Source organism: Neolamprologus brichardi, chromosome 15 (genome assembly GCF_056152115.1).
Source record: "Neolamprologus brichardi isolate AB-2024 chromosome 15, ASM5615211v1, whole genome shotgun sequence".
Classification (NCBI taxonomy): Eukaryota; Metazoa; Chordata; class Actinopteri; order Cichliformes; family Cichlidae; genus Neolamprologus; species Neolamprologus brichardi.
Genome location: NC_142118.1, coordinates 20,616,012 through 20,642,517, shown reverse-complemented (window position 1 = coordinate 20,642,517; position 26,506 = coordinate 20,616,012). Strand labels below are relative to the sequence as shown.

Below are 26,506 nucleotides of genomic sequence, written 5' to 3'. Positions count from 1 at the left end.
CACTGGCCACTTCATTAGTTACATCTTGCCAGTACTGTTTTGGGCCTTCTTTCACCTTCAGAACTGCCTTAATTCTTTGTGGCACAGATTCAACAAAGACCTGGAAATATTCCTCACAGATTTAGTTTCATATTGACATGATAGAATCACACAGTTGCTTCAGATTTGTCGGCTGTGCATCCATGTTGCAAATCTCCTGATCCACCACATGCCAAAGATAATCTGCTGGACTGACATCCGTTATAAGATGAGTATACTGTGGTCATAAAACGATGGACATGGTCAGCAGCACAGCTCAGGGAGGTTGTACCTCTGGAGAGGCCTCTTCCTACACCTGACGTTTTTACCAGTGAAAAGAACAGGTTTCCTCACACAGTGTTTCCTAGTGTTTCATCAACAAAGGTGAATTTATTACTCAGATTGTGCAAAATTGCATTCATGGTTATCCTGCTGCGAGGGCGAGCTCTGAGATGGGCCCAAGCCATGCTTGCTCCTCAGCAGTCGTTATTTAACCTGGTATGTGGAAGACTGCTCCGACTCTGGAGAAGGAGTTATGCTTTCTGTTTTTTAAATGAGCAGTAATGATACTTGTAATAAATGTAGCCTTTCGGCAGCTCTGGAGGCCTGGATCACTGAACTGAACTCTCGGCATCCCACCCTTGGCAGCAATCTTCCACACCAGCTTATTAATTAAACAAAGATCAACACAGAGTTTCATTTATTTGAAAGCCTGATGTTTAGCCTTGTTCATCCCAGCTGGAAACTTAGATAAACATTTAAAAAGAGCCCTGTAAAGCTAGACCATCTTACTATTCATCACTGATTGAAGAAAATAAGATCAACCCTAAGTTCCTCTTCAGCACTGTAGCCAGACTGACAAAAAGTCAGAGCACTGTTGAGCCAACGATTCCTTTAACGTTAACTAGTAATGACTTCATGAACTTCTTCACAAATAAAAGTTTAACCATTAGGGAAGAAATTACTCATAACCATCTCACAGATGTAACATTATCTGCAGCTACTTTCAGTACCATTGATATTGAGTCGTTTTCTCCAATTGATCTTTCTGAGTTATGGCTTATTGGCTTATTTGAAGAGTTTCAGTCAGGTTGTCCTAAAAACACCTTGAAAAGACTTCAGTTAATCCAAAATGTTGCAGCAAGAGTACTGACAGGGACTAGAAAGAGAGAGGTGATGGCGATGGCGTTCATTTCACTCTCCTTGAAGCTCGGTGTGAAACTCTGGCAGTAGACTGGAGCGAGGCAAAGAGTATGTAAAGGGACAATAAGAGGAAATGATGGGAGAAAAAAAACATGGCTGAGAAACACAAAGGAAGAAGAAAAATAAAAAATGGTGGAAAAAAGGATTCGAGCCTAAATTCTAAAGCTGCAGCTTTGCATACTGGCAGCTCCAAGATCTCACTGACATGTAATTATAGACTGTATCATAGGCCAGTGTGATGTCATTGATTTGTAGACTTTAATTTTGAACAAAGGGGAATCTCTGGGTAAACTTCATCATACTATTTATTCATCTCTGGCTCTCACAGCAGGTCTTTTGTTCTGTCTTCCTTCTCTCAACTGGTCCCAGCAGATGGCCCCGCCCCTCCCCCCGCCCCTCCCTGAGCCTGGTTCTGCTGGAGGTTTCTTTCTGTTAAAAGGGAGTTTTCCCTTCCCACTGTCGCCAAAGTGTTTGCTCATAAGGGGTCATATGACTGTTGGGTTTTTCTCTGTACGTATTGTGTAGGGTCTACTTTACAATATAAAGCACCTTGAGGCGATTGTTGTTGTGATTTGGCGCTGTATAAATAAAACTGAATTGAATTGTTTCAAGTCCATGTTTTTGTTCAGTTATTTCCTGTTTTATTCTGGTAGCCTGTGTCTCTTGTGTCTAGTGTTGAATTACACCTCAGCATTTTTTGTTATCAGATTTAGTTCAGCTGTGTGTTTTTCCTCAGCTGTCTCCACTCTGCCTACATGTATTTAACCCCTCATTGCTGTTTTGTCCCTGTTCTCCTGGAGTCCTGCTTCAGTCTGTTTTGTTTCTGTCCTGCGCTGATGTTGTTTTGTTTACTGATGGCCAAATAAAGCTTTCTGAAGCTTGTACTGAAAAGTTTCATTACTTGAAACGTTTCTCCACAGTTGTCTTTGGTGACATCTGGTGGCCTGAAATATGAAGAGCAGGTTGAATCGCAACTTAAACGGCTTCATTATGATCGCTCACTCTACAGAGCCCTGTTGCCAGTTTCTGTTTAATATCCTGTGACGGTGCTGTGTGATATCGTTCTACCACTGTGGTGCTTTGAACATGTCTATTTGATTAATAAGTAGCTTTGATGAATAAACATTCCTTGTTTAAACATGTGTCATGGTGTGGTCTCTGATTTAGATGAGTGAAATCATTGAACAAAGTGAGGAAGCTGATCCACTTTGACATGTCTGTTGTGAAAAGACTTTATTGGATTCCTACACCCAGGTAGGTCTGGATAGCTGCTTGTCCCTTAAAATATTATTCTTCTGCATTTTGTATACACTCAGATCTTGGTCTAGTATTAAAAGTGTGATATTTAACAATGACAAATATACAAAAAAAGAGGAAAATACTTTACACAACAGTAACATTTTTCTACTAAACATAACCGTATAAGAAATCTTCACTTATTTTATAAACCATTTGGCTACAATTGAGCGTAATGTTTTTTTAAGTCTACATAAATATCACATCATCATTGACCCGTCCCTTCATCTGGTTTTACTGACTGTGGAGAACAGTGCACATGGAGACTCTCCTGTTTCCTGACTTATGTCTCTGAAAACAGAGAAGAACATTTCATGATTTGGAGGATATAGCATCAACTGAAATCATTTCCATTAATGGTGAAAAAGAACAGTAAAAGCAGTGAGTTTGTTTCTTAGACATGAGAGGACAGTCTCTCTCACCTCTTGGCTGCACTGCTTCTGTTAAATCTAACAACAGTGTACTCAGTAACTTCCTGTTCCTGCATGTGTCTGCGAGGCTGAGCTGCTCTGATGTTGGAGTAGAGAGGATCTGCCTGCTTTTTGGAGAAGTGGATGCTGGTATACTGAAGATCATCCTGCTCCTCTGGCTGTCTCTGATCAGGTAAACACTGTATAGGAAAAAAGATCTCAGCTACAAATGTGATCAAATGTATTTGAGTTAAAGAACAACAGCAAAGAAGGATCTGTGAGTCCAACAGGAAGTTTAAAACCACAATGTTGGTTATTTGTACAACACTGTTTTCACCTGTTCTCTGTTGTTGGCTCTGTCTTCAGATTTAACAGGTTCCTTGGACATACTGTTTTTTCTGGTTGGGACAATTAATGATGAACAAAATAATGACATTCATAAACTGTTAAAATCAAACTTTATCTTGTAAACAATAACGTAACAGATCTGCTCACTGAATCCACAGGAAGACAGAAGAATATGACAGGCAGGAGAACAGCAGCAGTTACTCCAGCAGCTTCTAATGTTCCTGCTCCTGTGGAAACACAGATCAAAATAAAACACTGACAGTTAAGTTAGCATTACAACAACTGAGCACAGAGTTGATTCAAGCACGCGGTCAAGTTAAGCCACAACATTGTAGAATAAATGTTACTATGCCTGGAATTTTAGATAATTACACTCTTTGTAAAACTGCACATGAGCTTGTTCATGCATGAATAGTCAGTAAAATAAGCTACTGTGAGACTTGAGTTCACTGAAACTCATGTAATGCTTTCCTTATTTTATGGCCTCAATTATCTGATTGTAACATAAAGTAGAGTTACTGCAGGTTAGAACAGTTAAAGCGGTTCTCTGATGTACTGGCATCAGAGATGGGCAGTAACGCGTTACTGTAATTGTTGCACCCTCGGAGAGACATGACTCCATTCTCCTTTTTCTTGCAACTTTATTCTCCTCAGTTCAGTTTGGAGTTTACAGGCAGGATAGCGCATCATCAGCAAAACATTGCTTCCTCACGTCTCAGACACTGTTTTTTTTCTGCGCTTACTGATGACATCACACGTCTGAACTCTGACCTCCTGGAGCCAGTAAACTACAAAAATGAACTAGAAATGTGTTCAAAAACAAAACACAATTAAATAAGAATAGCCTTTAAAGATTTTCCCAACAATTCAGAAAAATATAAGTTTTATAACTACTTTCAGAGTGCAACATAATCCGATTACTTTTTTCAAGTAACGAGTAAAGTAAGGGATTGCTACTGCAAAAACGGTAATTAGATTACCGTTACTTTCCCGTAGGAACGCTGCGTTACTGCGTTACTAAAACCGTGATTTTCTTGCGAGAATGTCTCTGACAGTGACGTAAGCGAGTGTGATGTTCGTGACAACAGCTGTGTGCAGATCAACAATGGATCATATATCGAGTGCGGAGAGAGTATGAGCGTGCAGCGTTTAAAGCGTGGAAGTACTGACCTTACTTTGAGTTTGATTCCGTAAAAAGTGACAAAAACATTAGTGTCCGATGTGCGTGGGAAGAAAACTTCTTTGTACAGCGAAAAAAAACCCCTAAACTTCCAAGCAAGCACCGAGTAGCTACGACGTAATGAGAAACTCACAGAGAAACTGCGGTATCCTTCCACTGACCGCTGCGGCACACCTGCACCAGGATAAACCTCCGCCTACTCTACTCCTGCTTTACAGGTGAAAATAGAGCAAAAGGACCGCTGAGTCTTTGACTTTATTTATTTTCTGCTGTGTTTTACTTGCATCTGAAAGAGTGAGTGTAAACACAAAAACATATATATGTATATATATATATAATTAAAATTTTGCTTCATGCATAAAGTTAAAAGATTAAAACTAACAAAACAAGTTTTAAAAAGAGACTTTTCCATTTGATTACATTTTGTATGATGGATTATGTAGAAAAAGTAGAATTGGGCTGAAAGATCTATCGCTTTATCACCTATTCAGGTTGTAAATCATGTTTTTAAAAAGTAACCAAGTAACTAAGTAACTAAGTAATTAATTACTTTTGAAAATAAGTAATCAGTAAAGTAACGGGATTACTTTTTTGGGGAAGTAATCAGTAATTAATTACTGATTACTTTTTTCAAGTAACTTGACCAACACTGACTGGCATATAGTCAGAGTTAGACAACTTCAGCACAATGAGTTAACTGGTAGAAAGCAGGGAGAGTTCAAGGAGGGAAGATGTGCAGCAAGCAGCACAGGTAGGATTCCAACCAGCACCAACTGGTCTCAAGGCAGCTGCTCATCTCACTGAAACAAACTTGTTCTCAGGTGACTGAAAAGATATGAAACTGAAAAGTGTCCTGAAAAGAGGTGAAGATGCTGCAAATTCTGTTGAAAATAGCAGAAGAGCCTGAGATTTGTGCTGATAAGAGGTGAAAAAGCTAAAAAATTCTGCTGAAAAGAGGTGAACCTTTTGAACTTTCTGCTGAAAAGAGTTGAAAAAACTGAAAATTGTGCAGAAAAGAGGTAAAGAAACTGAAAACTCCATTGAAAAGAGCAGAAGAGGTTGAGATTTGTGATGAAAACGGGTGAAAGAGCTGAACTTTATGCTGAAAAGAGTTGAAAAAACTGAAAATTACGCTGAAAAGATGTGAATTAGAAGAATTTCTGCTGAAAAGAGGTAAAGAAGCTGAAGTTTGCAGTGAAAACAGCTAAAGTAGCTGGAATTTGTGCTGAAAAGTATTGTAACTGTTTACTGAAATTTTTTTTGTCATAAGTGGGATTTGCCAAAAAATGGCATGAAAAGCTTACAGTTTTTGCCCGTTACTTGAACACATTTTGCAAAACTTCGCTCATTGTGCCCAAACTCTAAACACAAGTAAACATGACACAACACTGGGAAATATACCATTCACATCTGTGCCAAATGAAACTCTACTCTCAAAACCTAAACTCTGCTGTCAAAACCTAACATTCCTTTGTCAAAATGTAACTCTGTTGACAAAATGACACATACTTGCATTGTATGCAAACACTTACAGATCAGGGGGAACACACTATACTTTATATAAAACACTGCAGTCTTTGATTTTCATTGTTTATTCAGAAGGCATATTTTCAGGAGACACATTTTCAAACAACCAAAAAAGCAAATAGGCCTACTCAATATTGTACATTGCAGTACCATGAATTCAGATAAAGCAAAAAACAAAACAAAACCATAATACAGTAATAGCATGCTGTACAACACTGTACTTCAATATAAGTAATCATGGTATGTTTAACAGAAACTACCACTTTTGCTGCAAAAGGAGCATTAGCACCCTGCAATACCCTGTACACTTGATATGGTAATGTGATAAACTGTAGAACAGTGCTATAAAAACCATCTGAGTAGAGTAGAAGGTAGAGAGGTGAAGACACACCTGTTTTCTAGTCGGAATGTTCTTATTACAGATGCCACTGTGAAGCGGCTTAGATGTGGGTGGACTCTCTGCCCAGCTTCCCTCATAGTAAGGCCATGGTTGATGACATGGTCCACCAAAGTTGCTCTTATATCATCAGAAATATGGGTCTGTGCATGGCCTCTTCGACCTCCTCCTCCTCCTCTTCCTCTTGCTCTCCCTCCATCCATGCTTGCAAAGTTCTTAAATTGGCTAAACTGAGGGCTTTTTGTAGTTGGCTAATTGGTGTTCAGTTTTGCAAGTAAGTACCTTCAGGTGTGTATTTGAGTGGTTGCAATTACCCGATGTGTTTTGTATTTTGGATACATGTGTTTTCCAAATGGCACCCTGAAATTTCATTTTGTGAACAAAGTGTCTTATGTATGAAATAGAGTGTAGTATGCAGGACCATGTGTGTTGCATAATTGCAACTAGGGTGCAAAGCAGCGCTTTTGTTTAAGGTATAGGTACATGTGTTTGAGGTATGGTAACAAAAGCTTCAAGTGGTGTTACTTTAGTCTAAAATGATAAATGGCCTGTATATATATATATGTATAGCGCTTTTACTAGTCCCCCCTAGGGACCCCAAAGCGCTTTACACACCCACTCATCCACTCTCACATTCACACACTGGTGGAGGCAAGCTACAGTTGTAACCACAGCTGCCCTGGGGCAGACTGACAGAAGCGAGGCTGCCATATCGCGCCATCGGCCATTCTGGCCAACACCAGTAGGCGGTAGGTGAAGTGTCTTGCCCAAGATAGTCCCAAGGACACAACGACCGAGACTGTCCAAGCCGGGGCTCGAACCGGCAACCTTCCAATTACAAGGCAAACTACCAACTCTTGAGCCACGATCCAAGCAAGGTTTATAGTGTTCAAGCAACGGGTAAAAACTGTAATATCTCAAGTATGAAAGGTATGACCACCAAAAGATATAGCTGGCATTAGCACAGGGAGCAGAACAGATTAAAGTCTAAATGGTGGAAATCGGCTGAAAACGGAGGGAGTAGTTAACCAGCAATGGTCGGAGCAACTAGAATAAGGTAGAATAAAGTTTAAAGAGAAACAGGATCTCAATAGTGTGGATTCACACAATAAACAGAGGAGACAGTTTTCTGGTTGTATGAGTCTCAAACATACTGGTGCCAGTCCGAGTACATATACTGGGTAAGTGACCTGGAAACTTACTGGAAGGTGACTCTAACGCATGATAGGTGGAGCAACATGTGAAACCACAGCCCCTAAATGTTTGTTTACACTGTCTTCTTGAAATATCTACTTGTGTAATTGTGTCTTAAAAAGTGTTCTTCATTCAATGTATTCATGCGTTGAGCAGCAATGCCAAACAGCTTATTCTGCTATTGACTCTTGTTTTTAGCTTCAGGTACCCCAGGTGCTTACAATCCAGTGCCTTATTGGTGCCTACTTAGTATCTCCTGTGAGCATGGACCCTGGTGCAGCGATCATATGCTCCAAGCATGCTGCATTTAACTGATGTGGATAGAGCCCGTGCCATAGGGCAACTTCAAACTTGGCATCACAAGAAGACCGTTTCCGCTCACTGTCTGCATTTAGAAACCATAAGCAGTCTGCTACAGATTTGCAGTCAAAGTTTGCAGGAGGATTTTGCCAATGGTGCTCTGTCCAGACAGTCCATCAGGCCCATAGGCACCGACGTCAGCGACATGTGCACTAAGCATGAGCATGAAGAGAAATTTTAGCAATGAATACAGATTTTGCCTTTAGCAGCGATTGTAGTGTCAAAGTGTGGAGAAGACACAGAAAAGCTCTGAGCACAGATGCATCGAGGCTGGGGTCTATCACACAAGGCAAGACCCCAGGTGCAGACTGTGTAAAGATGCCCCTGAGAAAATCCAGCACATAAAGGTTGGGTGAAGGATGCTAGCAGGCATAATATACAAGAACGTCTGTGCTGAGTATGGCCTGGAAGTCGTAGGGTGGTGGATAATGACCGAGCAAAGGTCCTGTGAGACTTCCAGATACAGATGGACAAAACGGTGGTGGCTAGCCAACCGGACATAGTGGGGGTAGAGAAGCAGAAAAAGACTTCCGTAGTGATAGACGTAGCGATACCAAATGACAGCAACATCAGGAAGAAGGAACACCAGAAGCTTGAGAAGTAGCAAGGGCTCAGAGAAGAGCTCAAGAAGATGTGGAGGGTAAAGGTAACAGTGGTCCCAGTGGTAATCGGAGCACTAGGTGCAGTGACTCCCAAGCTAGGAGAGTGGCTCCAGGAAATCCTGGGGACAACATCAACTCAGTTTATAGTGCCATTTACTGCTTATATCATTAAGGGCAATAAAGAGTACTGAGTGATATTATGGTGGGGATTTATTTATTTCTGTTTTTTTAATGTAATTAAAAACATAAATACCACCCTCATGGGTATACAGTAAGCTCGAAGATCAGACGACAGCAAGTTAAGTCTAAAGTCAACTCTTTTAGTTTGACACAGTACTTCTTTCTTATCTTTTGCTTAGTTTGTCATTCAAATGATAAACTGTTTTTGATCTATATGGTAAACATAATAAACATCAAATAAAAGTCAAATATTTAAAGTCTATCATCAACTGTTTACGTGCTACAGTTCATCCTGACTATTGTATAATATTATTTATTCACTTTTTAAAACATATATGAACCTGAAGTTTTGCCTTTAGCTCTAGCTCATGTGAGAAAGAAACTTTTCACAGAACTCTGTGCTGTCCTATGAAAAACTAAGTGCAACACCTGACTCGATACTTTGTCGAACAAAACAAACCACAAAATTCACATTGATGTAATTAACAAAGACAAGCATCAGTAACAAGATAAAAGAAACACTGACTAATGGTCAAATGTGCTAATAAAATAATGCTGACAAACTACTGACCACCTTTCATGTGTACTTTCAGTTATCTCCTAAAAGTAGGAAAAGTTGATTTCAATCAATAAGAGACCCTCTGACTGAACTGTGCTTTATTTTAGGTCCCCTTCAGATATGCGTTAACATGCTAAATGAAATATAACTCTCCAAATGATGCTATAATTGACTCTCGCACACAGGATGTGGGGAAGAAAAGTATTTAAACTTCAGTTTCACGTGGTTATTGCTTCAAGAATGTAAAATATGATTTTGTGAGTTTTGTGTGAAAACACATAACATTGTGTGCTAAAATCCTTCAATTCAGAGCCTGGAGACATTCTTACAGCTGAGTTTTACTAAAGACATTGCCCATATTAGGAAAGAGACATGTGTTTGGCTTCACTGATTATGTAATTTTCTGGCCCTCTTTCAATGTGACAAATCAAATACAGTCCACTCTGGAGCTGCAGACATTTCACAACTCAGAAACCACAATCGAAAAAAATCTGCTGCATTTATTTATGCACTTTGTATAAAACATGATCGACTTTGTCTGACTTTCATTATCTGCAGTATGTTATTATATGTAAACAAGGAAAGCCTTCCCCTCATAGACATAGAAGTACTCCTGATCATTTTATCACAGCTGTGGTAATGTAAGCCACAGCTGTGGGCCAAACAACATGCTAACATGTGAAAAGGAGAATCCACGTCTTCATATATAGAGTGCACGATGGTTCTAGTGTTCACAAACACAACATTTGTTGAGCTCTGTTCATGGCTGAGACAGTTTATCAAGTAAATATCTGCTTATGCTTCTGTATTTAATGAAGCTGGAAGTGCAGAGGATTGATGAGAAGGAAGTGAGGGCTGCTATGAAGAGGATGAAGAGTGGAAAGGAGGCTGGTCCTCTGCACATCAACGATGATGTGCAGAGCTGTAGTAAGAAAAAGATAACTGTGTCTTTGTGGATGCAGAAAAAGCAGATGATAGAGTACCAGGAACAGGACTATGGTGCATGAAGAAGTCAGGAGTGGCAGAGAAGTATGTGAGAGTGGTACAAGAGGAGATGTGTGAGGAGGTGTGCGCTGGGAGAGACAGATGGGTTCAAAGTGGGGATCTGCTCTGAGCCTATTCTTGTAAACAGGTGAATTAGAGCCTGTAGAGGTGGAGGTGTGTTCTAGAGAGAACTTGTGTGAATGAGAAGGAGACCAGTGTAACAGAGATGCTGTAAGGAGGAGACATAATGAAGGTGGACAAATTCAAATACCTGAGGTCAACCAGCCAAAGCAACATTAATGATGTTATTATCATCATGTAACCACATCATTTCTTTAGGGATTAATAAAGTTTTCTGATTCTGATTATATTTTGTTTTTGTTGTCCACAGGTCAGTTATGACAAAGATGAAGATGATGTTTCAATAAACTATGAAAGCGTTGGAGACTCTGCTGTTTCTTTCCGACACCACTGATCGGGCTTGGTTAGCCTGTGGGACTCCGGAGGCAGCCGACAGGTATCGACAGGCCAAGCGGAATGCGGCTCGGGCAGTGGCTGAAGCAAAAACTCGGGTGTGGGAGGAGTTCGGAGAGGCCATGGAAAAAGACTTTCGGACTGCCTCGAAGAGGTTCTGGCAAACCGTCAGGCGTCTCAGGAGGGGAAAGCGGTGCTCTACCTGCACTGTGTATAGTGCTGGCGGAGCGCTGCTGACGTTGACTGAGAAAATTGTCAGGCGGTGGAAGGAATACTTCGAGGACCTCCTCAATCCCACTGACGCGTCTTCCAAGGAGGAAGCAGAGTCTGGGGATGAGGGGAATGACCCGCCAATTTCTGGGGGCGAGGTCACTGAGGCAGTTAAACAACTCCTTGGTGGCAGAGCCCCTGGTGTTGATGAGGTCCGCCCCGAGTTCCTGAAGGCTCTGGACGTTGTAGGGCTGTCCTGGCTGACACGCCTCTGCAATGTTGCGTGGAGATCAGGGGCAGTACCCGTGGATTGGCAGACCGGGGTGGTGGTCCCCATCTTTAAGAAGGGGGACCGGAGGGTGTGTTCCAACTACAGGGGGATCACACTCCTCAGCCTCCCCGGGAAAGTCTATGCCAGGGTGCTGGAAAGGAGAGTTCGTCCGCTAGTCGAACCTCTGATGCAGGAGGAACAATGCGGTTTTCGTCCTGGTCGCGGAACACTGGACCAGCTCTTCATCCTCTCGAGGATACTTGAGGGTGCATGGGAGTTTGCCCAACCAGTCTACATGTGTTTTGTGGACTTGGAGAAGGCATTCGACCGTGTCCCTCGGGGTGTCCTGTGGGAGGTGTTGCGGGAGTATGGGGTGTCTGGCCCATTGCCACGGGCCATTCGATCCCTATACAACCGTTGCAAGAGCTTGGTTCGCATTGCCGGCAATAAGTCGGACTCGTTCCCGGTGGGTGATGGGCTCCGCCAGGGCTGCCCTTTGTCACCGGTTCTGTTCATAATTTTTATGGACAGGATTTCTAGGCGCAGCCAAGTGGCGGAGGGCTTTCGCTTTGGTGGCCTCAGGATCTCATCTCTGATCTTTGCGGATGATGTGGTTCTGTTGGCTTCATCGGGTGAGGGCCTCCAGCTCGCACTGGAGCGGTTCGCAGCCGAGTGTGAAGCAGCAGGAATGAGGATCAGCACCTCCAAATCTGAGGCCATGGTTCTCAGCCGGAAAAGGGTGGAGTGCCCACTCCGGGTCGGGGATGAGGTCCTGCCCCAAGTGGAGGAGTTCAAGTATCTCGGGGTCTTGTTCGCGAGTGATGGGAGAAGGGAGCCGGAGATCGACAGACGGATTGGGGCTGCAACTGCGGTAATGCAGACGCTGCACCGGTCCGTCGTGGTGAAGAGGGAGCTGAGTGTAAAAGCGAAGCTCTCAATTTACCGGTCGATCTACGTCCCTACCCTCACCTATGGCCACGAGCTGTGGGTAGTGACCGAAAGGACGAGATTGCGGATACAAGCGGCGGAAATGAGCTTCCTCCGAAGGGTGGCTGGCATCTCCCTTAGAGATAGGGTGAGAAGTTCGGCCATCCGGGAGGGGCTCAGAGTAGAGCCGCTGCTGCTCCACATCGAAAGGAGCCAGCTGAGGTGGTTTGGGCATCTGGTAAGGATGCCCCCTGGGCGCCTCCTGGGTGAGGTGTTCCAGGCATGTCCCACCGGGAGGAGGCCCCGGGGCAGACCCAGGACACGCTGGAGAGATTATATCTCTCGGCTGGCCTGGGAACGCCTTGGTGTTCCCCCGGATGAGCTGGAGGAGGTGGCTGGGGAGAGGGAGGTCTGGGCCTCTTTGCTTAGGCTGCTGCCCCCGCGACCCAGCCCCGGATAAAGCGGATGAAGATGGATGGATGGATGGACCACTGATCAGCAACATCAACTCAGTAGAGAAAACTGTTGTTATATTATCAATATCATCTCATCTGGTTTTATAGGTAAATATAAACTAGATGAGAACTTCAAGAAACAGAGAAACAGTAGAGCTGATCACACTTGGACAGATTGGTGAACAAGCTAAAACTAAATCAGACAGACTGAGAGTTACAGCGAACTGTTCTCTGTTTACAATGAAGCTCACAGTTGAGGATGTTGGTCTTTATTACTGTCGACAATTCATAAGTCTTTGTTTGATCTCTCTGTGAGTATTTACATTAAAATCTTTTCAGAAGATAAAATGTAATATAATCATACTGAAACTCATTAAGATCACGAGAACTTTAAAGCAAAGTTAACAGTTTTTGTGTTTCAAGCTTTTTTTTATTGTAATCTGACAGAAGATTTAAGTCTTAATCTTCTGTTGTCAAATATGACTGTTGTTAAATGCCTTTAATGATCCATTTAAGTCACAGTCACTATAGTGACACAACAAACTTCAGCTATTCAAAGTTTCTAAAAGTGTTTCTGAATTATGTATCAATGCATTTTAAGCTAACATCAAAATAATAAACTCTCTAAATGAAATATGTGCAGTGTCTAAAGTCCAGTGTGAGTTTTATAACATGTCTTTCATGATGATTAAATAGAATCTGAATCAATATCTTGAATATTGTTTTTTATAATAATCTGGAAAAAGTGAATTTCTATTAATTTGGTTCTATTTTTGCAGAACAAATTTTAAACACTTGCAGCTTAGGTTTGAGCACTTTTTTGTGTATTATTCCTTTTATCCGCCAGAGGTCCTCAGTTTTCCAGTATTTGCACAGTCACCTGTTACAGTTTTTTCTGAATACTTAAACCCTAACTGTGATTCTTATAGCACATTTTCTAAAACTATTAATACTTATAGCAAAACCACTCACTGAGTTTGCAAAACTAAAAGCACGAACACTGCTTTGCACTCAGTTTGCCATTTTGTAACACACACTTTGCAAACCTGTAGCTACAATCCACTGCACAGCACTCTTTTTGCAGAACTGTAAACACAACTCACTGCTTTACACTCAATTTCCAAATGATCAACACACTCCTAACAAAACTATACACATTTAAGGCTATTATTTACACTATTCTGCCAACTGTCTGACACACTGTCACATGTGAAAACGTTTTTAGATAATTAGTTCACTTTGCAATCAGCCTAAGCACTATAACACAGGTAAGCTCTGTGTGTGGAGTACAATGGAGGGAGCAGGAAGAGTGAGAAGTAGAGGAGGCCGAGGAAGAGGACGTGGAGGTGAAGAAGTAGGATGAAGAGGACGACAAGGACAAGGAGGAGCAAGAGGAGGACGAGGAGGGGGGAGAGGAAGGGTAAGAAGAGTAGGAAATAGAATTGCTGATGACATCAGAGCTACAATAGTGGACCAACCATGGATAATCAACCATGGAATGACCCTGAGGGAAGCTGGCCAACGGGTCCAGCCTAACTCGAGCCGCTACACTGTAGCAAGTATCATAAGGACATTTTGAAATGAGAATCGGTTAGTACAGTAACTTTGCACTAAGATTTGTAGCACTGCCATATGCTAATGAGAAAGACAACAATACCATAGATGTAAAATACTGAAATTGTTACTTTACAGAATTGCTAGATGACCAGATGCTGGGGCAGAGGAAGCATGTTCACTGCAGACCAAGAAACCCATATAGTCAATATGGCGATTGCAAATAATCCTATACTTGGAAATAAACACTTGTGTTTGTTTTGATGTGTGTGAATAAACACCAGTACTTGAAGTTTGGATCCCTCTATGCTTACGGATCTATGACAAAAGTATGAGCTCAAACTGACATAGCCTACCTTGTGCACAGAGAAAGCAAAAGCCAGATGTGTTTTTTATTCATACCATCAGTGTGTAGTTGGTTTATTGTGTGCTTATTAATATGATGGCTTGTGTTAACTGTTGGATACAAAAATACCATTTTTACAAAGGTGTGGAGAGTTAAGCAAGGGTTATTCGCTTTTACAAGAAAACTACAATGTTTTGCTGATTGGGTGAAGAGTTTTCTTATTTGTGTGTAGAGTTTTGCAAAAATAGCCAATAGTTACAAGAAATGTGCTCAAGCCATCAGAAAAAACTGTAATCACACCACTCCCAAGACTTGTCTCAATTTTCAATTTTGTGCCTCCTCCTCGTTCAACAATTGTGATTATAGTTTTGTTTCTGATGTTTAACTTTCCGTTATTATAAAGTAAAACCTCATGAGCTCTGCTGCTGCTGTAACCACACTCTCACCAAAAAACTTTCAGTTCTCAGAAACGTCTTCAGTTCAACAATGAGGAAGAGGAGCGTCTCAGACCTGCTTCCTGGGTGTTTGGTGGCCAGAGCTTTTCATCACTTCCACTTTGGAACACTGTCCAGCTCATTGCTGACATCACTGGTCAAGTCCAATCGTCTTTCTCCCGGCCTTCTTCAAGCCAATCAGCTTCCACTTCATGTACTTTAAATCTCACTGCTCATCTTTCATTCTCCCTTCCAGACTCCTTCACAAAACCCACCTCGCCACGATCTCTGCATCACCCATGTTACTCAGCGCTCCATCCAATTCTCCATTTTCACCACCACCATGTCTGGACTGTGGGGGGTCCTGCCTAAATTCTTTCATCAGCGGGAATCCAATCAGCCGTGAAGGCCATCAGAGTCCAATCACCAAATAGCTTGACTGGATTCTGTTTATCAGTTAATCATCTTCAATTCATCCTAACAATCAGTATTTAAATCACTGTCAGTCTGTCACAAATGCACTGTGGGAATAGACACAAAGTGCACCTGCTGAATGTGATTTCTCATTACAATAAATTATGTTTATAGAAATCATGAATTTCAGACACATGAAAAGCTGACATACTCAACCTATGAAACATTATCATCAGCAAAAATAACAACTGGATCCCTAAAGCTGTGATGAGGAAGTGACATCTCACTGATGACAGGAAGTACAAACAGTGTTAAAGAGTCAACAGTTCAGAGAGTGTGACAGTCGAGATCGAGAACAAGAAAGAAGTGAGACAGAGAAGCACGATGGATGAATTCAGATGGATTCAAATGTTTTCATGTCTGATGATTCAGATTGCAGGTAAGAATAAGGGAAACATTTAAATCGCAGTCAAACTAAATATTGTTCATATTATCACAGTCAACAACCTTTACAGTAAATATGACAGCTGATCGTGCTCTGTTTATGAACTTGTGTCAGAAATGATCTTCAATCTGATTGTAAAAAGTGCTGTATTCTAATTTATTTTACATTTCTCTTCAATCTTCTCAACAGTATCTGTAACTGAAGCCTCCATGTTTATGAAAGTTGGAGATGACGTCACTCTGCCTTGTCTAAATGTGATAGATGAGCAGAATAACTGTGATGGTACTGCGTGGGTATTTACTTCAAGAAACAGAGAAACAGTAGAGCTGATCACACTTGGACAGATTGGTGAAGAAGCTAAAACTAAATCCGACAGACTGAATGTTACAGCGAACTGTTCTCTGCTTATAAAGAAGCTCACAGTTGAGGATGTTGGTTTTTATTATTGTCAACAATACGAAGTTGAGGAAACAACATCTAAACATACTCTGGTTCATCAGTCTTTCATTGATCTCTCTGTTATTATTATGAGTATTTACATCAAAATATTTTCAGTTCAAATCTTTTCAGAACATAAAATGTTCAATAATCCTAATGAAACTGATTAAGATAACTTGAATAATTTCCGCTCTGTTTGTCTCACTTTGTTACATTATGTTCACCAGTGACTGAACATAAGGACACTGATAAGGTGAAGTTAAGCTGCTCTGTGGTGACGTATGAACGGTGTCATCACACAGTGAAGTGGCTGTTTGAAGGTCGAGATGTGGACAAAGAGAACAAAGAAATAGTGACTTCACAGACTGACTGCGCTGCCACTGTGTCTTTTCTGAAGTATAATTATTTTTACTCATCAAGTCATAATATAATGAAATGTCAAGTGACTGACACTAACACAAGAAGAGTGCAGCTGTTTACTTTCGACCTTCAGCCATCAGGTGAGGAAACAGGTGAGATCAGGATCAGCTGGTAATGTGAGTAAAATCACATCAAACATTTACTTAATATATTTCAAGTATGAAAGTAGAATATTGTTTCTCATATTTACATCAGATGAGAAACATGAAAAACTTTTGTGCTTTAATTTTTCATTTATTCAGGTGACACAAAAACAACAAAGAATCCAGCCAGAAAAACTGAAATAAGCACAAAATCAGAAACAACCCCAACAATGAAGAGTCCTTCAAAAGCAGGTGACACTATGAAGATTAAGCTGATGCATAAATATCTGTTTAATTTAATTTAATATTGAGCTTTTGAAATGATATGCAAATGAAAACTCACTTTAACTTTGTATATAAATACTTTTAAATACAAATCATATCACAGAAATGTCCACGTTTAAAATACTGTTACATTTTTAAAAGATAAAGGAATTACACGGAACAGAAAACTGCAACCAAATAATTTTAATAATCACATTTTTTGTGTTTGACAGATTTTTTTGTTTCTTTGAGGTTCATTGTTGTCTCTGTGGGATTAGCAGCGCTTTTAATAACTGCTGCAACAGTCAATATAAGGACAAGACATAAAGGTACATTTAAGATTGAATGATTTTGAATTTTAAAACAAAAATGAAATTGACTTTCTTCTCTCATTTTAGGGAACGAAACCCAGATGGATGAAACCACAGTAAGTACAAATCTCAATAATCCAATATTAAATGAAAACCCTGAGGTTGTTTTTCTGATCTTGTTATTTGATATTGTCATTGACCCATAACTGTGGATGATGATGTAGAAGTGTCTTTGGATAATGGGATTAAATAAACATGAACCAGCTGTCCCTCTCTGAGGGAGTGTTAACAAAAACAAAACTGCCTTCACAGAGACAGTTTTCATCCAGATATAACTGGACTGTGTCTGTTTTCCAGGGACTGAGTTTAAACCCTGCAGGGACTCAGTCTGCTCCTCAAACCAGCTGGGACTCGGTGTGATCACACACTACACCCAGAGTTTAAACTACTTGTCAAAGTGTGCTCTGTAAATACAAATGTGTGTGACTCACTGTGAGAGCAGACGAGAGATAAGAAAGTTGGACAATGCAAAAATGTGTTTTAGTGCAACTGCAATTTTGTATTTACAGCTCACTTGTTTCAAAATTCCATTTTTTGAATAAATTGTTTGGATGATTGATGTTTGTTTTTTTTAAATAGCCTAGTATTTAAATTTGTTTATTGATCGGAAACTTTCACATGTGAAAAACATACAAAAAAAGGAAATAAGGAAGAAGCCAAAGACTTTTTCACTCCACTGTAAATCAAGTAGTTGTAATCTTGACGGAAGATTTTATGAATGCTGTTTCAGGGTGAAGAGAGTGTCTGTCATTATCATGAGTTTGAAGCTGGAAATCAAATGGATTATGTTGAAAGTTGTCCGTTTGTCGGCCCCGAAGGAAAAGACAATTTGTGGAGTAAGATGGATAAAGATGGAAATGTGCTAAACAGTGAAAAGAGTGTGTTGAGAAGATGGAACGAGTACTCTGAGGACCTGATGAATGTAAAAAAAAATGAGAGAAAGAGGAGGATGAATGGTCAGTTAAAAGTGTCCAATGTTGGGGAAGTCCTGACGTGAAGGGAGCTTAGGAGCAGTTACAGCAAAGGCAGCATTAATCTGTTTATCAAACATTGGATTAGAGTCAAAAAACACTCCTAGGTTCCTTGCAAAGGGTTTTTTTTTATTATTATTATGAATTCCTAAAGGGCCAAAGTCACAGCGGTCACAGGGACCAAACACAATCACCTCTGTTTTCTGTTCATTTAGGTTAAGGAAGTTTAAAGCCATCCATGCCATCCTTAACATCCTCCAAACAATCTTACAAACCCTTCAGACGACTCACAGATTTACGTTTCAGTGGCAGGTAAATCTGTGAGTCGTCTGCATAGCAATGGAATGAGATCCCATGTTTTTAAAAAATTGAACCCATAGGGAGCATATAAACAGAAAAGAGAACTGGACCAAGATAGGACCCCACAAGAAAGTGAGGCTTTTGAGGACGATGTATCCCCCAATCTAACAGAAAAACTTTGGTTGGACAGGTAAGATTTAAACCACTCCAAAGCAGTCCCTTTGATTCTGACACAGTGCTCAAGCCGAGCGATAAGAATCCCATGATCTACGGTATCAAATGCAGCACTGAGGTCTAACATTATTAAAATGGCAAAATCTCCCAAGTCAGTAAAAGTTAAAAGGTCATTAAAAACTTTTACAAGAGCAGTTTCAGTGTTGTGGTGCGTTTTAAAACCAGACTGAAATACTTCACTAATGCCATTTTTATCTAGAAAGGTCTGGAGCTGAAGAAGGACAGCTTTCTTTAGGAATGTCTGGACTGACAACCAAACATACCAAGCTTCTGTGTTTGAGCCAGAGACTGCACTTGTGGGTAAACAATACAAACATTTTATATTTCTTATATCAGTAATGTAACTTGCTAGCTTAAACTTAGTTTCAGAATAATTAAATCTGAGACTTTGTTTTATTGAAAAAGTTAATAAAGTTTGAAATTGTATCACAAATAAAATAAATTATTAAATTACACAAGCTACAATATTGGTAACATATGTGTGTTGTTCAACAGAACCTTTGTCCAGGCTTTTGTTTATATGCTCAGTTGAAAACCACTTTAACATAATTTTCAGCATAATTACTATTTTTTTGTGACTATTCAGTACTTGAGTATAATTTATTGAATTATTTAGTAATAAATATGAAGTAAAAAGTTTTGATCACAAATGTGATTTTTCCAAAACTAATCTTGCTTAATAGTTCTGAACTGTTACTGTAAATTTTATAATAAAGTCATAACAACCTGATATTTAGAATCTCCATATATCATTTCCTTTATGCTTATATGTTGTCAAACAATGGCAGTAAGAAACATAGTGTTAAAATAGCTCTATATAGCATTAAATAATCTTGAGAAGAGGTCAAAGGTCAGTTATCGTTATGGGGTCTTGCTATATGTTATGACACAAACATAGCACAGTTGTAAGTATCATAGTTTCTAGGCTCTAAGGCTTTTTGTCAGTTTAATAGTGAGCTTTACAAGATTGATTTTCGTGCCAAAGGCTGGCACAGAACTAAGTTCGCTTATGACCACTAGAGCTGGAAACAACCTCAAGTAATCCTAAGGCTAATCAGCACGGCTAGCATTTTAAAAACATTTGTTAAATGTTGTCATTGCTAACATATACCTGTTTAACAGCATGGTGAGTAGCGAGAACACTAAGTTATTGTTAGCTTTGAAAAGAAAAATGTCAAAATGTAATATTAGCATGAGCTACATGCTAATGTTATTCACTCAAGCGAACATCTCAGTTATGATTCAGATTGATTTGATTTGCTGCTTTCTAATATCTGTGTTTATTTATGGATATACCTATACCTTCGTGGTTAGTATACATGCTACATAAAGGCTGACAGACGCAGTAAGTGTTAATGACCATAAATTAACTGTAAATTACGTTGTGTAAGCTCCATTTATATAGTTGCTCTGCACACGCATGTTGGCAACCGTAACCATGGCCTGCGGAGGGTATATAAATGCTGCACAATGTTCCATTCGTCCCTTTACACTTGCTATTGGACTTGTTTTGACCTGCTCCAACCTCAGCCTGTGGAAAGTTAAGTTTTCGGAAAATATTCTACTGAAAGCGGATTTTACTTGCTAGCGACAACAAGTACTTCATCTTTGGATCGTTTGTACTTGTTTTTCATACAGCAAAGCCTGAAGATGGCTCGTCGTGGACTCGACAGTCCTCTGGACTTCGCTGCAGGTACTTTTAACATTTCTTCAGTTATTTTAAGAGTCACTAAATGACTGTAATAATTTAATAAGTTCCAGTGTGAATATCAAGTTTTAATGTTATCAAAATATGCTTATTCCAAGATTTTTCCCCGTAAATTGTTTGTATGCTTTAAATTTTCCAGGAGAGGTGTAGAAATTATTAACGACTGGTGTATGAATTTGAAAAAAAAAGGTGTTACTTTGATTTGAAGGCTTCAAATTTGACACTTTTTAAATGATTTGGTTAAAAATAGCTTAATGGACTACAATTTGTAAAATGCCCCAAAATCAGTCTCTGTGGTAACAGCATCTTCAGCATGTCATGACGTCAGAACACACAGGTGTAAACACACCAGATCCCGGTCCCCTCCTAACATCCTGTTCTTCTTGGATCAAAGGCTTTATTGAAATAAACTATAACTTTTCCCCTGCTACAAAACATGATAATAAAAAATAACAAAAATAAATGAATATAAAAAAGAATATGAAAACAGTAATCATAGTACAGTAGTAATAATGGTATCCTTATGTTATGCTAATACTATATCTTATTATATAGCAGTTTATGATGTAAACTTAGTTGACTTAGCTGTTTTTTGCTTGCATGAACAAGTAGAAGTGTCATTCAGTCTGACATAAATGTAGCCTAAAATGCTTTTCTCTCATCATCTGCTCAAACTAACAGATGTAGCTCTGTTCCTTTAGCACTTGATGTTTATTACATTCTTAATGTTATTTTAAACTTGTTTCCTCACAGGTCGTCTCGACTACGTGGTTGAGCGTCCCGCAGAAGAAGGCCTTCCTGAGGTCATCAGGATCCTGGATGACTCTGATGTCAGTGAAGGTGAGTATGGTGAGTATATCCTTCTCTCATCCTCACCCTCTTCTCATGAAGCACAGGATCCTGATGACAGTGAAGAGGAAGGTGAGTACCCTCCCTACATACCTGAGGACGTCGAAGAGGTGAGTGAAGACACTGACAATTCCTCTGACTGGAACAACTCAGAAGAGTGGGCCGATTGGCCTAGTGACGACTCGGGGTATGACACCATGGATGAGAGAGATGATTCCCCTCTCATCCAGGAGCTCCCTCCAGAGCCGTTTTGGCACGATTGGCGACATCCTATTGCTCCAGGTGCTGCCCCGTTCGCCATGCCGCCTTTCGGTCAGGCCAACGCCCCACTCTTCCCAGTTGGTGATCCTTTAGCTTCTCCTCCTTCCTCTGCTCCTCCCTCAGCTGCTTCCTCTCCTGCTCCCTCAGCTGCTTCCTCTCCTGCTCCCTCAGCTCCTTCCTCTGCTGCTCCTTCTTCCGCTACTCTCTCAGCTTCTCCTTCAATCTCAGCTCTCGCCTCCTCAGCAAAGAGAAGCAGAGATGACATCTGCACTGAAGAGGTAAGTGCAAAGAGGTGCAAGGTAAGTGATGACACGTTCTGTGGCCCTTCAACATCATCGGGTTCTTTTGGTGTCAGACGCTTCTGGGAAAGGCCTTTTAACCTTTCACTTGATGACAGCGACTCTGACTAGATTATGTTAGAACTTGTTTTTAAACTTTAAATGTTTAAGTTGGCCTTTGCGTCTTGCAGTGTTTGTAAGACACTAACTATTTAAATGACTAACATATTTTTTTCTCAAGCTCTAGCTCACCATGCAGGACAAAGGTAAGGTTTTTGTCTTCAGGTGCTTTACACTTGTCCTTTCCCAGCATTCAGCACTTCAGACACTCAACGTCCAAGACGGAGCTAACACAGAGAGATACTCCACCCAGAAGACAGCCTTACCCCAACCCAATGAGAAGGATGGATGACCAAATGACAAACTGGAGAGTGGTGCTGTGTCCCAGCTATGTAAGTTATCACCTCACATTGGCTACAAACTGTCTTGAAGACTAAATCCTTCCAATAGCTGGTGTAAATCATCGTCCTACAGTACTGTAGGTTTAAGTTTATTTATAGTTATTGTGTGTATATGTTGAGTTTAAAATTGCATTTTAACAACATGCTGCAGCTACCAACAATGGAAATGCTGTTTTGTGTTAAAATGACGTCTTCCCCGTGTTATAGCTTTGCAGGGCAGCTGAGAGTGGACAGAGCTGCACAGAGGACCAAAGATCCACCCTCAGCACTTCATACCTGACTGGCCACAGCACCACCCCTCTTCACCCAGGGTGAGGAGGGCCCTGACCCCACCTGCACAGAGGGAGTTGTGAACATGCACTTCTGTGTCGGTGGGTTTAGGAGCCTCCTCACACTCACACGGATGAAGACTGTCACTGGAAGATGTCTCCATTGCATCAGCAGGGCGTAAGCATTTGTATAATATTACAGTTTGTGATGTTTTATACGTGTTTTTATTGCTTCACTTCAAACTAGGAGATATAAAATAAACCAGTTTTTATAATATTTTCTGTGTATTTAGTTGTTTTCTTAATAAGTTATTTAGAACATCATTGCAACCTGTCAGCTTTTTATTGGGGATTTATAAAGTGGCTCAAGTGTGTACAGTGGGGTGTTGTTTTTGTCACATGGTAAAAGTGACCTCATAGGGAGCAAAAAGAACAACTGAACAATTTGGGGATTCACAGACTTTGGTAATCATTAAAAGATGAAGAAAAATAGTTTTGTGTGATCAGTTTTAAGTACTGTAGAAAGTGAGCAGCAGTTTAATCAAATGCTGGGATGAAATGGGACAAAAGGGTAATGTGACAGCCACATTAGTTCCCTTCCCTCGTTTAACAATGTGTAAGCAGACTGCTTTAACCTGCAATTTACTGCATGTTATTAGGCTGCATGGTACAACCACAGTCTGCTAACCACCCGTGGTGATCGAAGGTTTTGAGGCATTGTTCGAACTACTGATGAAGCTTTATCAATGCTTGTTAAGTTTCCCAACCACATTTCATCCCGATGGTCCAAGGCTTACATGTTTATGCTCACAAACGTGCTTCTGTAATTAATCAGTAACCAATTTATTACTTTAAGTTACAGTGTGAGGGGCATTAATGAACATAAATCAGATTTAACTGGATTATGTGTTTAGGTCAAGAGACACAGACCTTCATCTGTAAGAGGCTTTTCTTAATGTCTGATCACGATGCTTGTGTTTGTCTGCAGCATCACTGCAGCAGAGAGGGTATAACACAAGGCCACAGTCATGTGGTATTCTGTCCTGCTATTAAGTGAATAAAATACTGGAAATTAAATCTAGACACTAAATACAGTCACTGGCCACTTCATTAGTTACATCTTGCCAGTACTGTTTTGGGCCTTCTTTCACCTTCAGAACTGCCTTAATTCTTTGTGGCACAGATTCAACAAAGACCTGGAAATATTCCTCACAGATTTAGTTTCATATTGACATGATAGAATCACACAGTTGCTTCAGATTTGTCGGCTGTGCATCCATGTTGCAAATCTCCTGATCCACCACATGCCAAAGATAATCTGCTGGACTGACATCCGTTATAAGATGAGTATACTGTGGTCATAAAACGATGGACATGGTCAGCAGCACAGCTCAGGGAGGTTGTACCTCTGGAGAGGCCTCTTCCTACACCTGACGTTTTTACCAGTGAAAAGAACAGGTTTCCTCACACAGTGTTTCCTAGTGTTTCATCAACAAAGGTGAATTTATTACTCAGATTGTGCAAAATTGCATTCATGGTTATCCTGCTGCGAGGGCGAGGTCTGAGATGGGCCCAAGCCATGCTTGCTCCTCAGCAGTCGTTATTTAACCTGGTATGTGGAAGACTGCTCCGACTCTGGAGAAGGAGTTATGCTTTCTGTTTTTTAAATGAGCAGTAATGATACTTGTAATAAATGTAGCCTTTCGGCAGCTCTGGAGGCCTGGATCACTGAACTGAACTCTCGGCATCCCACCCTTGGCAGCAATCTTCCACACCAGCTTATTAATTAAACAAAGATCAACACAGAGTTTCATTTATTTGAAAGCCTGATGTTTAGCCTTGTCCATCCCAGCTGGAAACTTAGATAAACATTTAAAAAGAGCCCTGTAAAGCTAGAACATCTTACTATTCATCACCGATTGAAGAAAATAAGATCAACCCTAAGTTCCTCTTCAGCACTGTAGCCAGACTGACAAAAAGTCAGAGCACTGTTGAGCCAACGATTCCTTTAACGTTAACTAGTAATGACTTCATGAACTTCTTCACAAATAAAAGTTTAACCATTAGGGAAGAAATTACTCATAATCATCTCACAGATGTAACATTATCTGCAGCTACATTCAGTACCATTGATATTGAGTCTTTTTCTCCAATTGATCTTTCTGAGTTATGGCTTATTGGCTTGAGAAACACAAAGGAAGAAGAAAAATAAAAAATGGTGGAAAAAAGTTTTAGAGCCTAAATTCTAAAGCTGCAGCTTTGCATACTGGCAGCTCCAAGATCTCACTGACATGTAATCATAGACTGTATCATAGGCCAGTGTGATGTCATTGATTTGTAGACTTTAATTTTGAACAAAGGGGAATCTCTGGGTAAACTTCATCATACTATTTATTCATCTCTGGCTCTCACAGCAGGTCTTTTGTTCTGTCTTCCTTCTCTCAACTGGTCCCAGCAGATGGCCCCGCCCCTCCCTGAGCCCCTCCCCCCGCCCCTCCCTGAGTCTGGTTCTGCTGGAGGCTTCTTTCTGTTAAAAGGGAGTTTTCCCTTCCCACTGTCGCCAAAGTGTTTGCTCATAGAGGGTCATATGACTGTTGGGTTTTTCTCTGTAGGTATTGTGTAGGGTCTACTTTACAATATAAAGCACCTTGAGGCGATTGTTGTTGTGATTTGGCGCTGTATAAATAAAACTGAATTGAATTGTTTCAAGTCCATGTTTTTGTTCAGTTATTTCCTGTTTTATTCTGGTAGCCTGTGTCTCCTGTGTCTAGTGTTTAATTACACCTCAGCATTTTTTGTTATCAGATTTAGTTCAGCTGTGTGTTTTTCCTCAGCTGTCTCCACTCTGCCTACATGTATTTAACCCCTCATTGCTGTTTTGTCCCTGTTCTCCTGGAGTCCTGCTTCAGTCTGTTTTGTTTCTGTCCTGCGCTGATGTTGTTTTGTTTACTGATGGCCAAATAAAACTTTCTGAAGCTTGTACTGAAAAGTTTCATTACTTGAAACGTTTCTCCACAGTTGTCTTTGGTGACATCTGGTGGCCTGAAATATGAAGAGCAGGTTGAATCTCAACTTAAACGGCTTCATTATGATCGCTCACTCTACAGAGCCCTGTTGCCAGTTTCTGTTTAATATCCTGTGACGGTGCTGTGTGATATCGTTCTACCACTGTGGTGCTTTGAACGTGTCTATTTGATTAATAAGTAGCTTTGATGAATAAACATTCCTTGTTTAAACATGTGTCATGGTGTGGTCTCTGATTTAGATGAGTGAAATCATTGAACAAAGTGAGGAAGGTGATCCACTTTGACATGTCTGTTGTGAAAAGACTGCTTTTTGGAGAAGTGGATGCTGGTATACTGAAGATCATCCTGCTCCTCTGGCTGTCTCTGATCAGGTAAACACTGTATAGGAAAAAAGATCTCAGTTACAAATGTGATCAAATGTATTTGAGTTAAAGAACAACAGCAAAGAAGGATCTGTGAGTCCAACAGGAAGTTTAAAACCACAATGTTGGTTATTTGTACAACACTGTTTTCACCTGTTCTCTGTTGTTGACTCTGTCTTCAGATTTAACAGGTTCCTTGGACATACTGTTTTTTCTGGTTGGGACAATTAATGATGAACAAAATAATGACATTCATAAACTGTTAAAATCAAACTTCATCTTGTAAACAATAACGTAACAGATCTGCTCACTGAATCCACAGGAAGACAGAGAAGAATATGACAGGCAGGAGAACAGCAGCAGTTACTCCAGCAGCTTCTAATGTTCCTGCTCCTGTGGAAACACAGATCAAAATAAAACACT

The 26,506-nt window shown here is 40.4% G+C and overlaps 3 protein-coding genes across 4 annotated transcripts; 2 read left to right on the top strand and 1 right to left on the bottom strand.

Annotated features, from left to right (window-relative positions):
* Positions 1 to 2,506: 2,506 nt before the first annotated feature.
* On the bottom strand, positions 2,507 to 26,470 carry LOC148098458 (uncharacterized). 2 transcript variants are annotated; one of them, XM_087852421.1, is made up of 4 exons: positions 26,395 to 26,470; positions 3,265 to 3,325; positions 2,940 to 3,127; positions 2,507 to 2,808 (listed from the first exon to the last, which is right to left on the bottom strand). In XM_087852421.1, the coding sequence occupies exons 2-4, from the start codon at positions 3,313 to 3,315 to the stop codon at positions 2,742 to 2,744; spliced, it is 306 nt and encodes a 101-aa protein (XP_087708547.1). In that variant the 5' UTR covers positions 3,316 to 3,325; positions 26,395 to 26,470; the 3' UTR covers positions 2,507 to 2,741. The 2 variants fall into 2 exon arrangements, with proteins under 2 accessions (XP_087708547.1, XP_087708548.1); XM_087852422.1 differs by lacking the exon at positions 26,395 to 26,470 and adding an exon at positions 3,423 to 3,502.
* LOC148098460 (uncharacterized) lies at positions 15,728 to 17,724 on the top strand. Its single transcript, XM_087852479.1, has 7 exons — positions 15,728 to 15,782; positions 15,978 to 16,319; positions 16,454 to 16,738; positions 16,889 to 16,981; positions 17,227 to 17,322; positions 17,392 to 17,420; positions 17,662 to 17,724. Exons 1-7 carry the CDS (start codon positions 15,728 to 15,730, stop codon positions 17,722 to 17,724), a joined length of 963 nt encoding a protein of 320 aa, XP_087708605.1.
* Positions 20,468 to 22,179, top strand: LOC148098459 (uncharacterized). Its single transcript, XM_087852105.1, has 2 exons — positions 20,468 to 20,562; positions 21,331 to 22,179. The coding sequence occupies exons 1-2, from the start codon at positions 20,520 to 20,522 to the stop codon at positions 22,095 to 22,097; spliced, it is 810 nt and encodes a 269-aa protein (XP_087708231.1). The 5' UTR covers positions 20,468 to 20,519; the 3' UTR covers positions 22,098 to 22,179.
* Positions 26,471 to 26,506: the final 36 nt, after the last annotated feature.

What these genes read in the sequence shown, in the direction of transcription:
- LOC148098460 (XM_087852479.1), top strand. Translation starts at nt 15,728, where the DNA reads ATGGATGAATTCAGATGGATTCAAATGTTTTCATGTCTGATGATTCAG. An exon ending in TCTCTCTGTTATTATTATGA is followed by an intron (nt 16,320 to 16,453) that starts GTATTTACATCA and finishes TATGTTCACCAG; the next exon opens with TGACTGAACATAAGGACACT. An exon ending in TATAAGGACAAGACATAAAG is followed by an intron (nt 17,323 to 17,391) that starts GTACATTTAAGA and finishes CTCTCATTTTAG; the next exon opens with GGAACGAAACCCAGATGGAT.
- LOC148098459 (XM_087852105.1), top strand. Translation starts at nt 20,520, where the DNA reads ATGGCTCGTCGTGGACTCGACAGTCCTCTGGACTTCGCTGCAG. An exon ending in TCCTCTGGACTTCGCTGCAG is followed by an intron (nt 20,563 to 21,330) that starts GTACTTTTAACA and finishes GTTTCCTCACAG; the next exon opens with GTCGTCTCGACTACGTGGTT.
- LOC148098458 (XM_087852421.1), bottom strand. Translation starts at nt 3,315, where the DNA reads ATGTCCAAGGAACCTGTTAAATCTGAAGACAGAGCCAACAACAGAGAA. An exon ending in GAGCCAACAACAGAGAACAG is followed by an intron (nt 3,128 to 3,264) that starts GTGAAAACAGTG and finishes TTTCCTATACAG; the next exon opens with TGTTTACCTGATCAGAGACA. An exon ending in AGAAGCAGTGCAGCCAAGAG is followed by an intron (nt 2,809 to 2,939) that starts GTGAGAGAGACT and finishes CTCTGTTTTCAG; the next exon opens with AGACATAAGTCAGGAAACAG.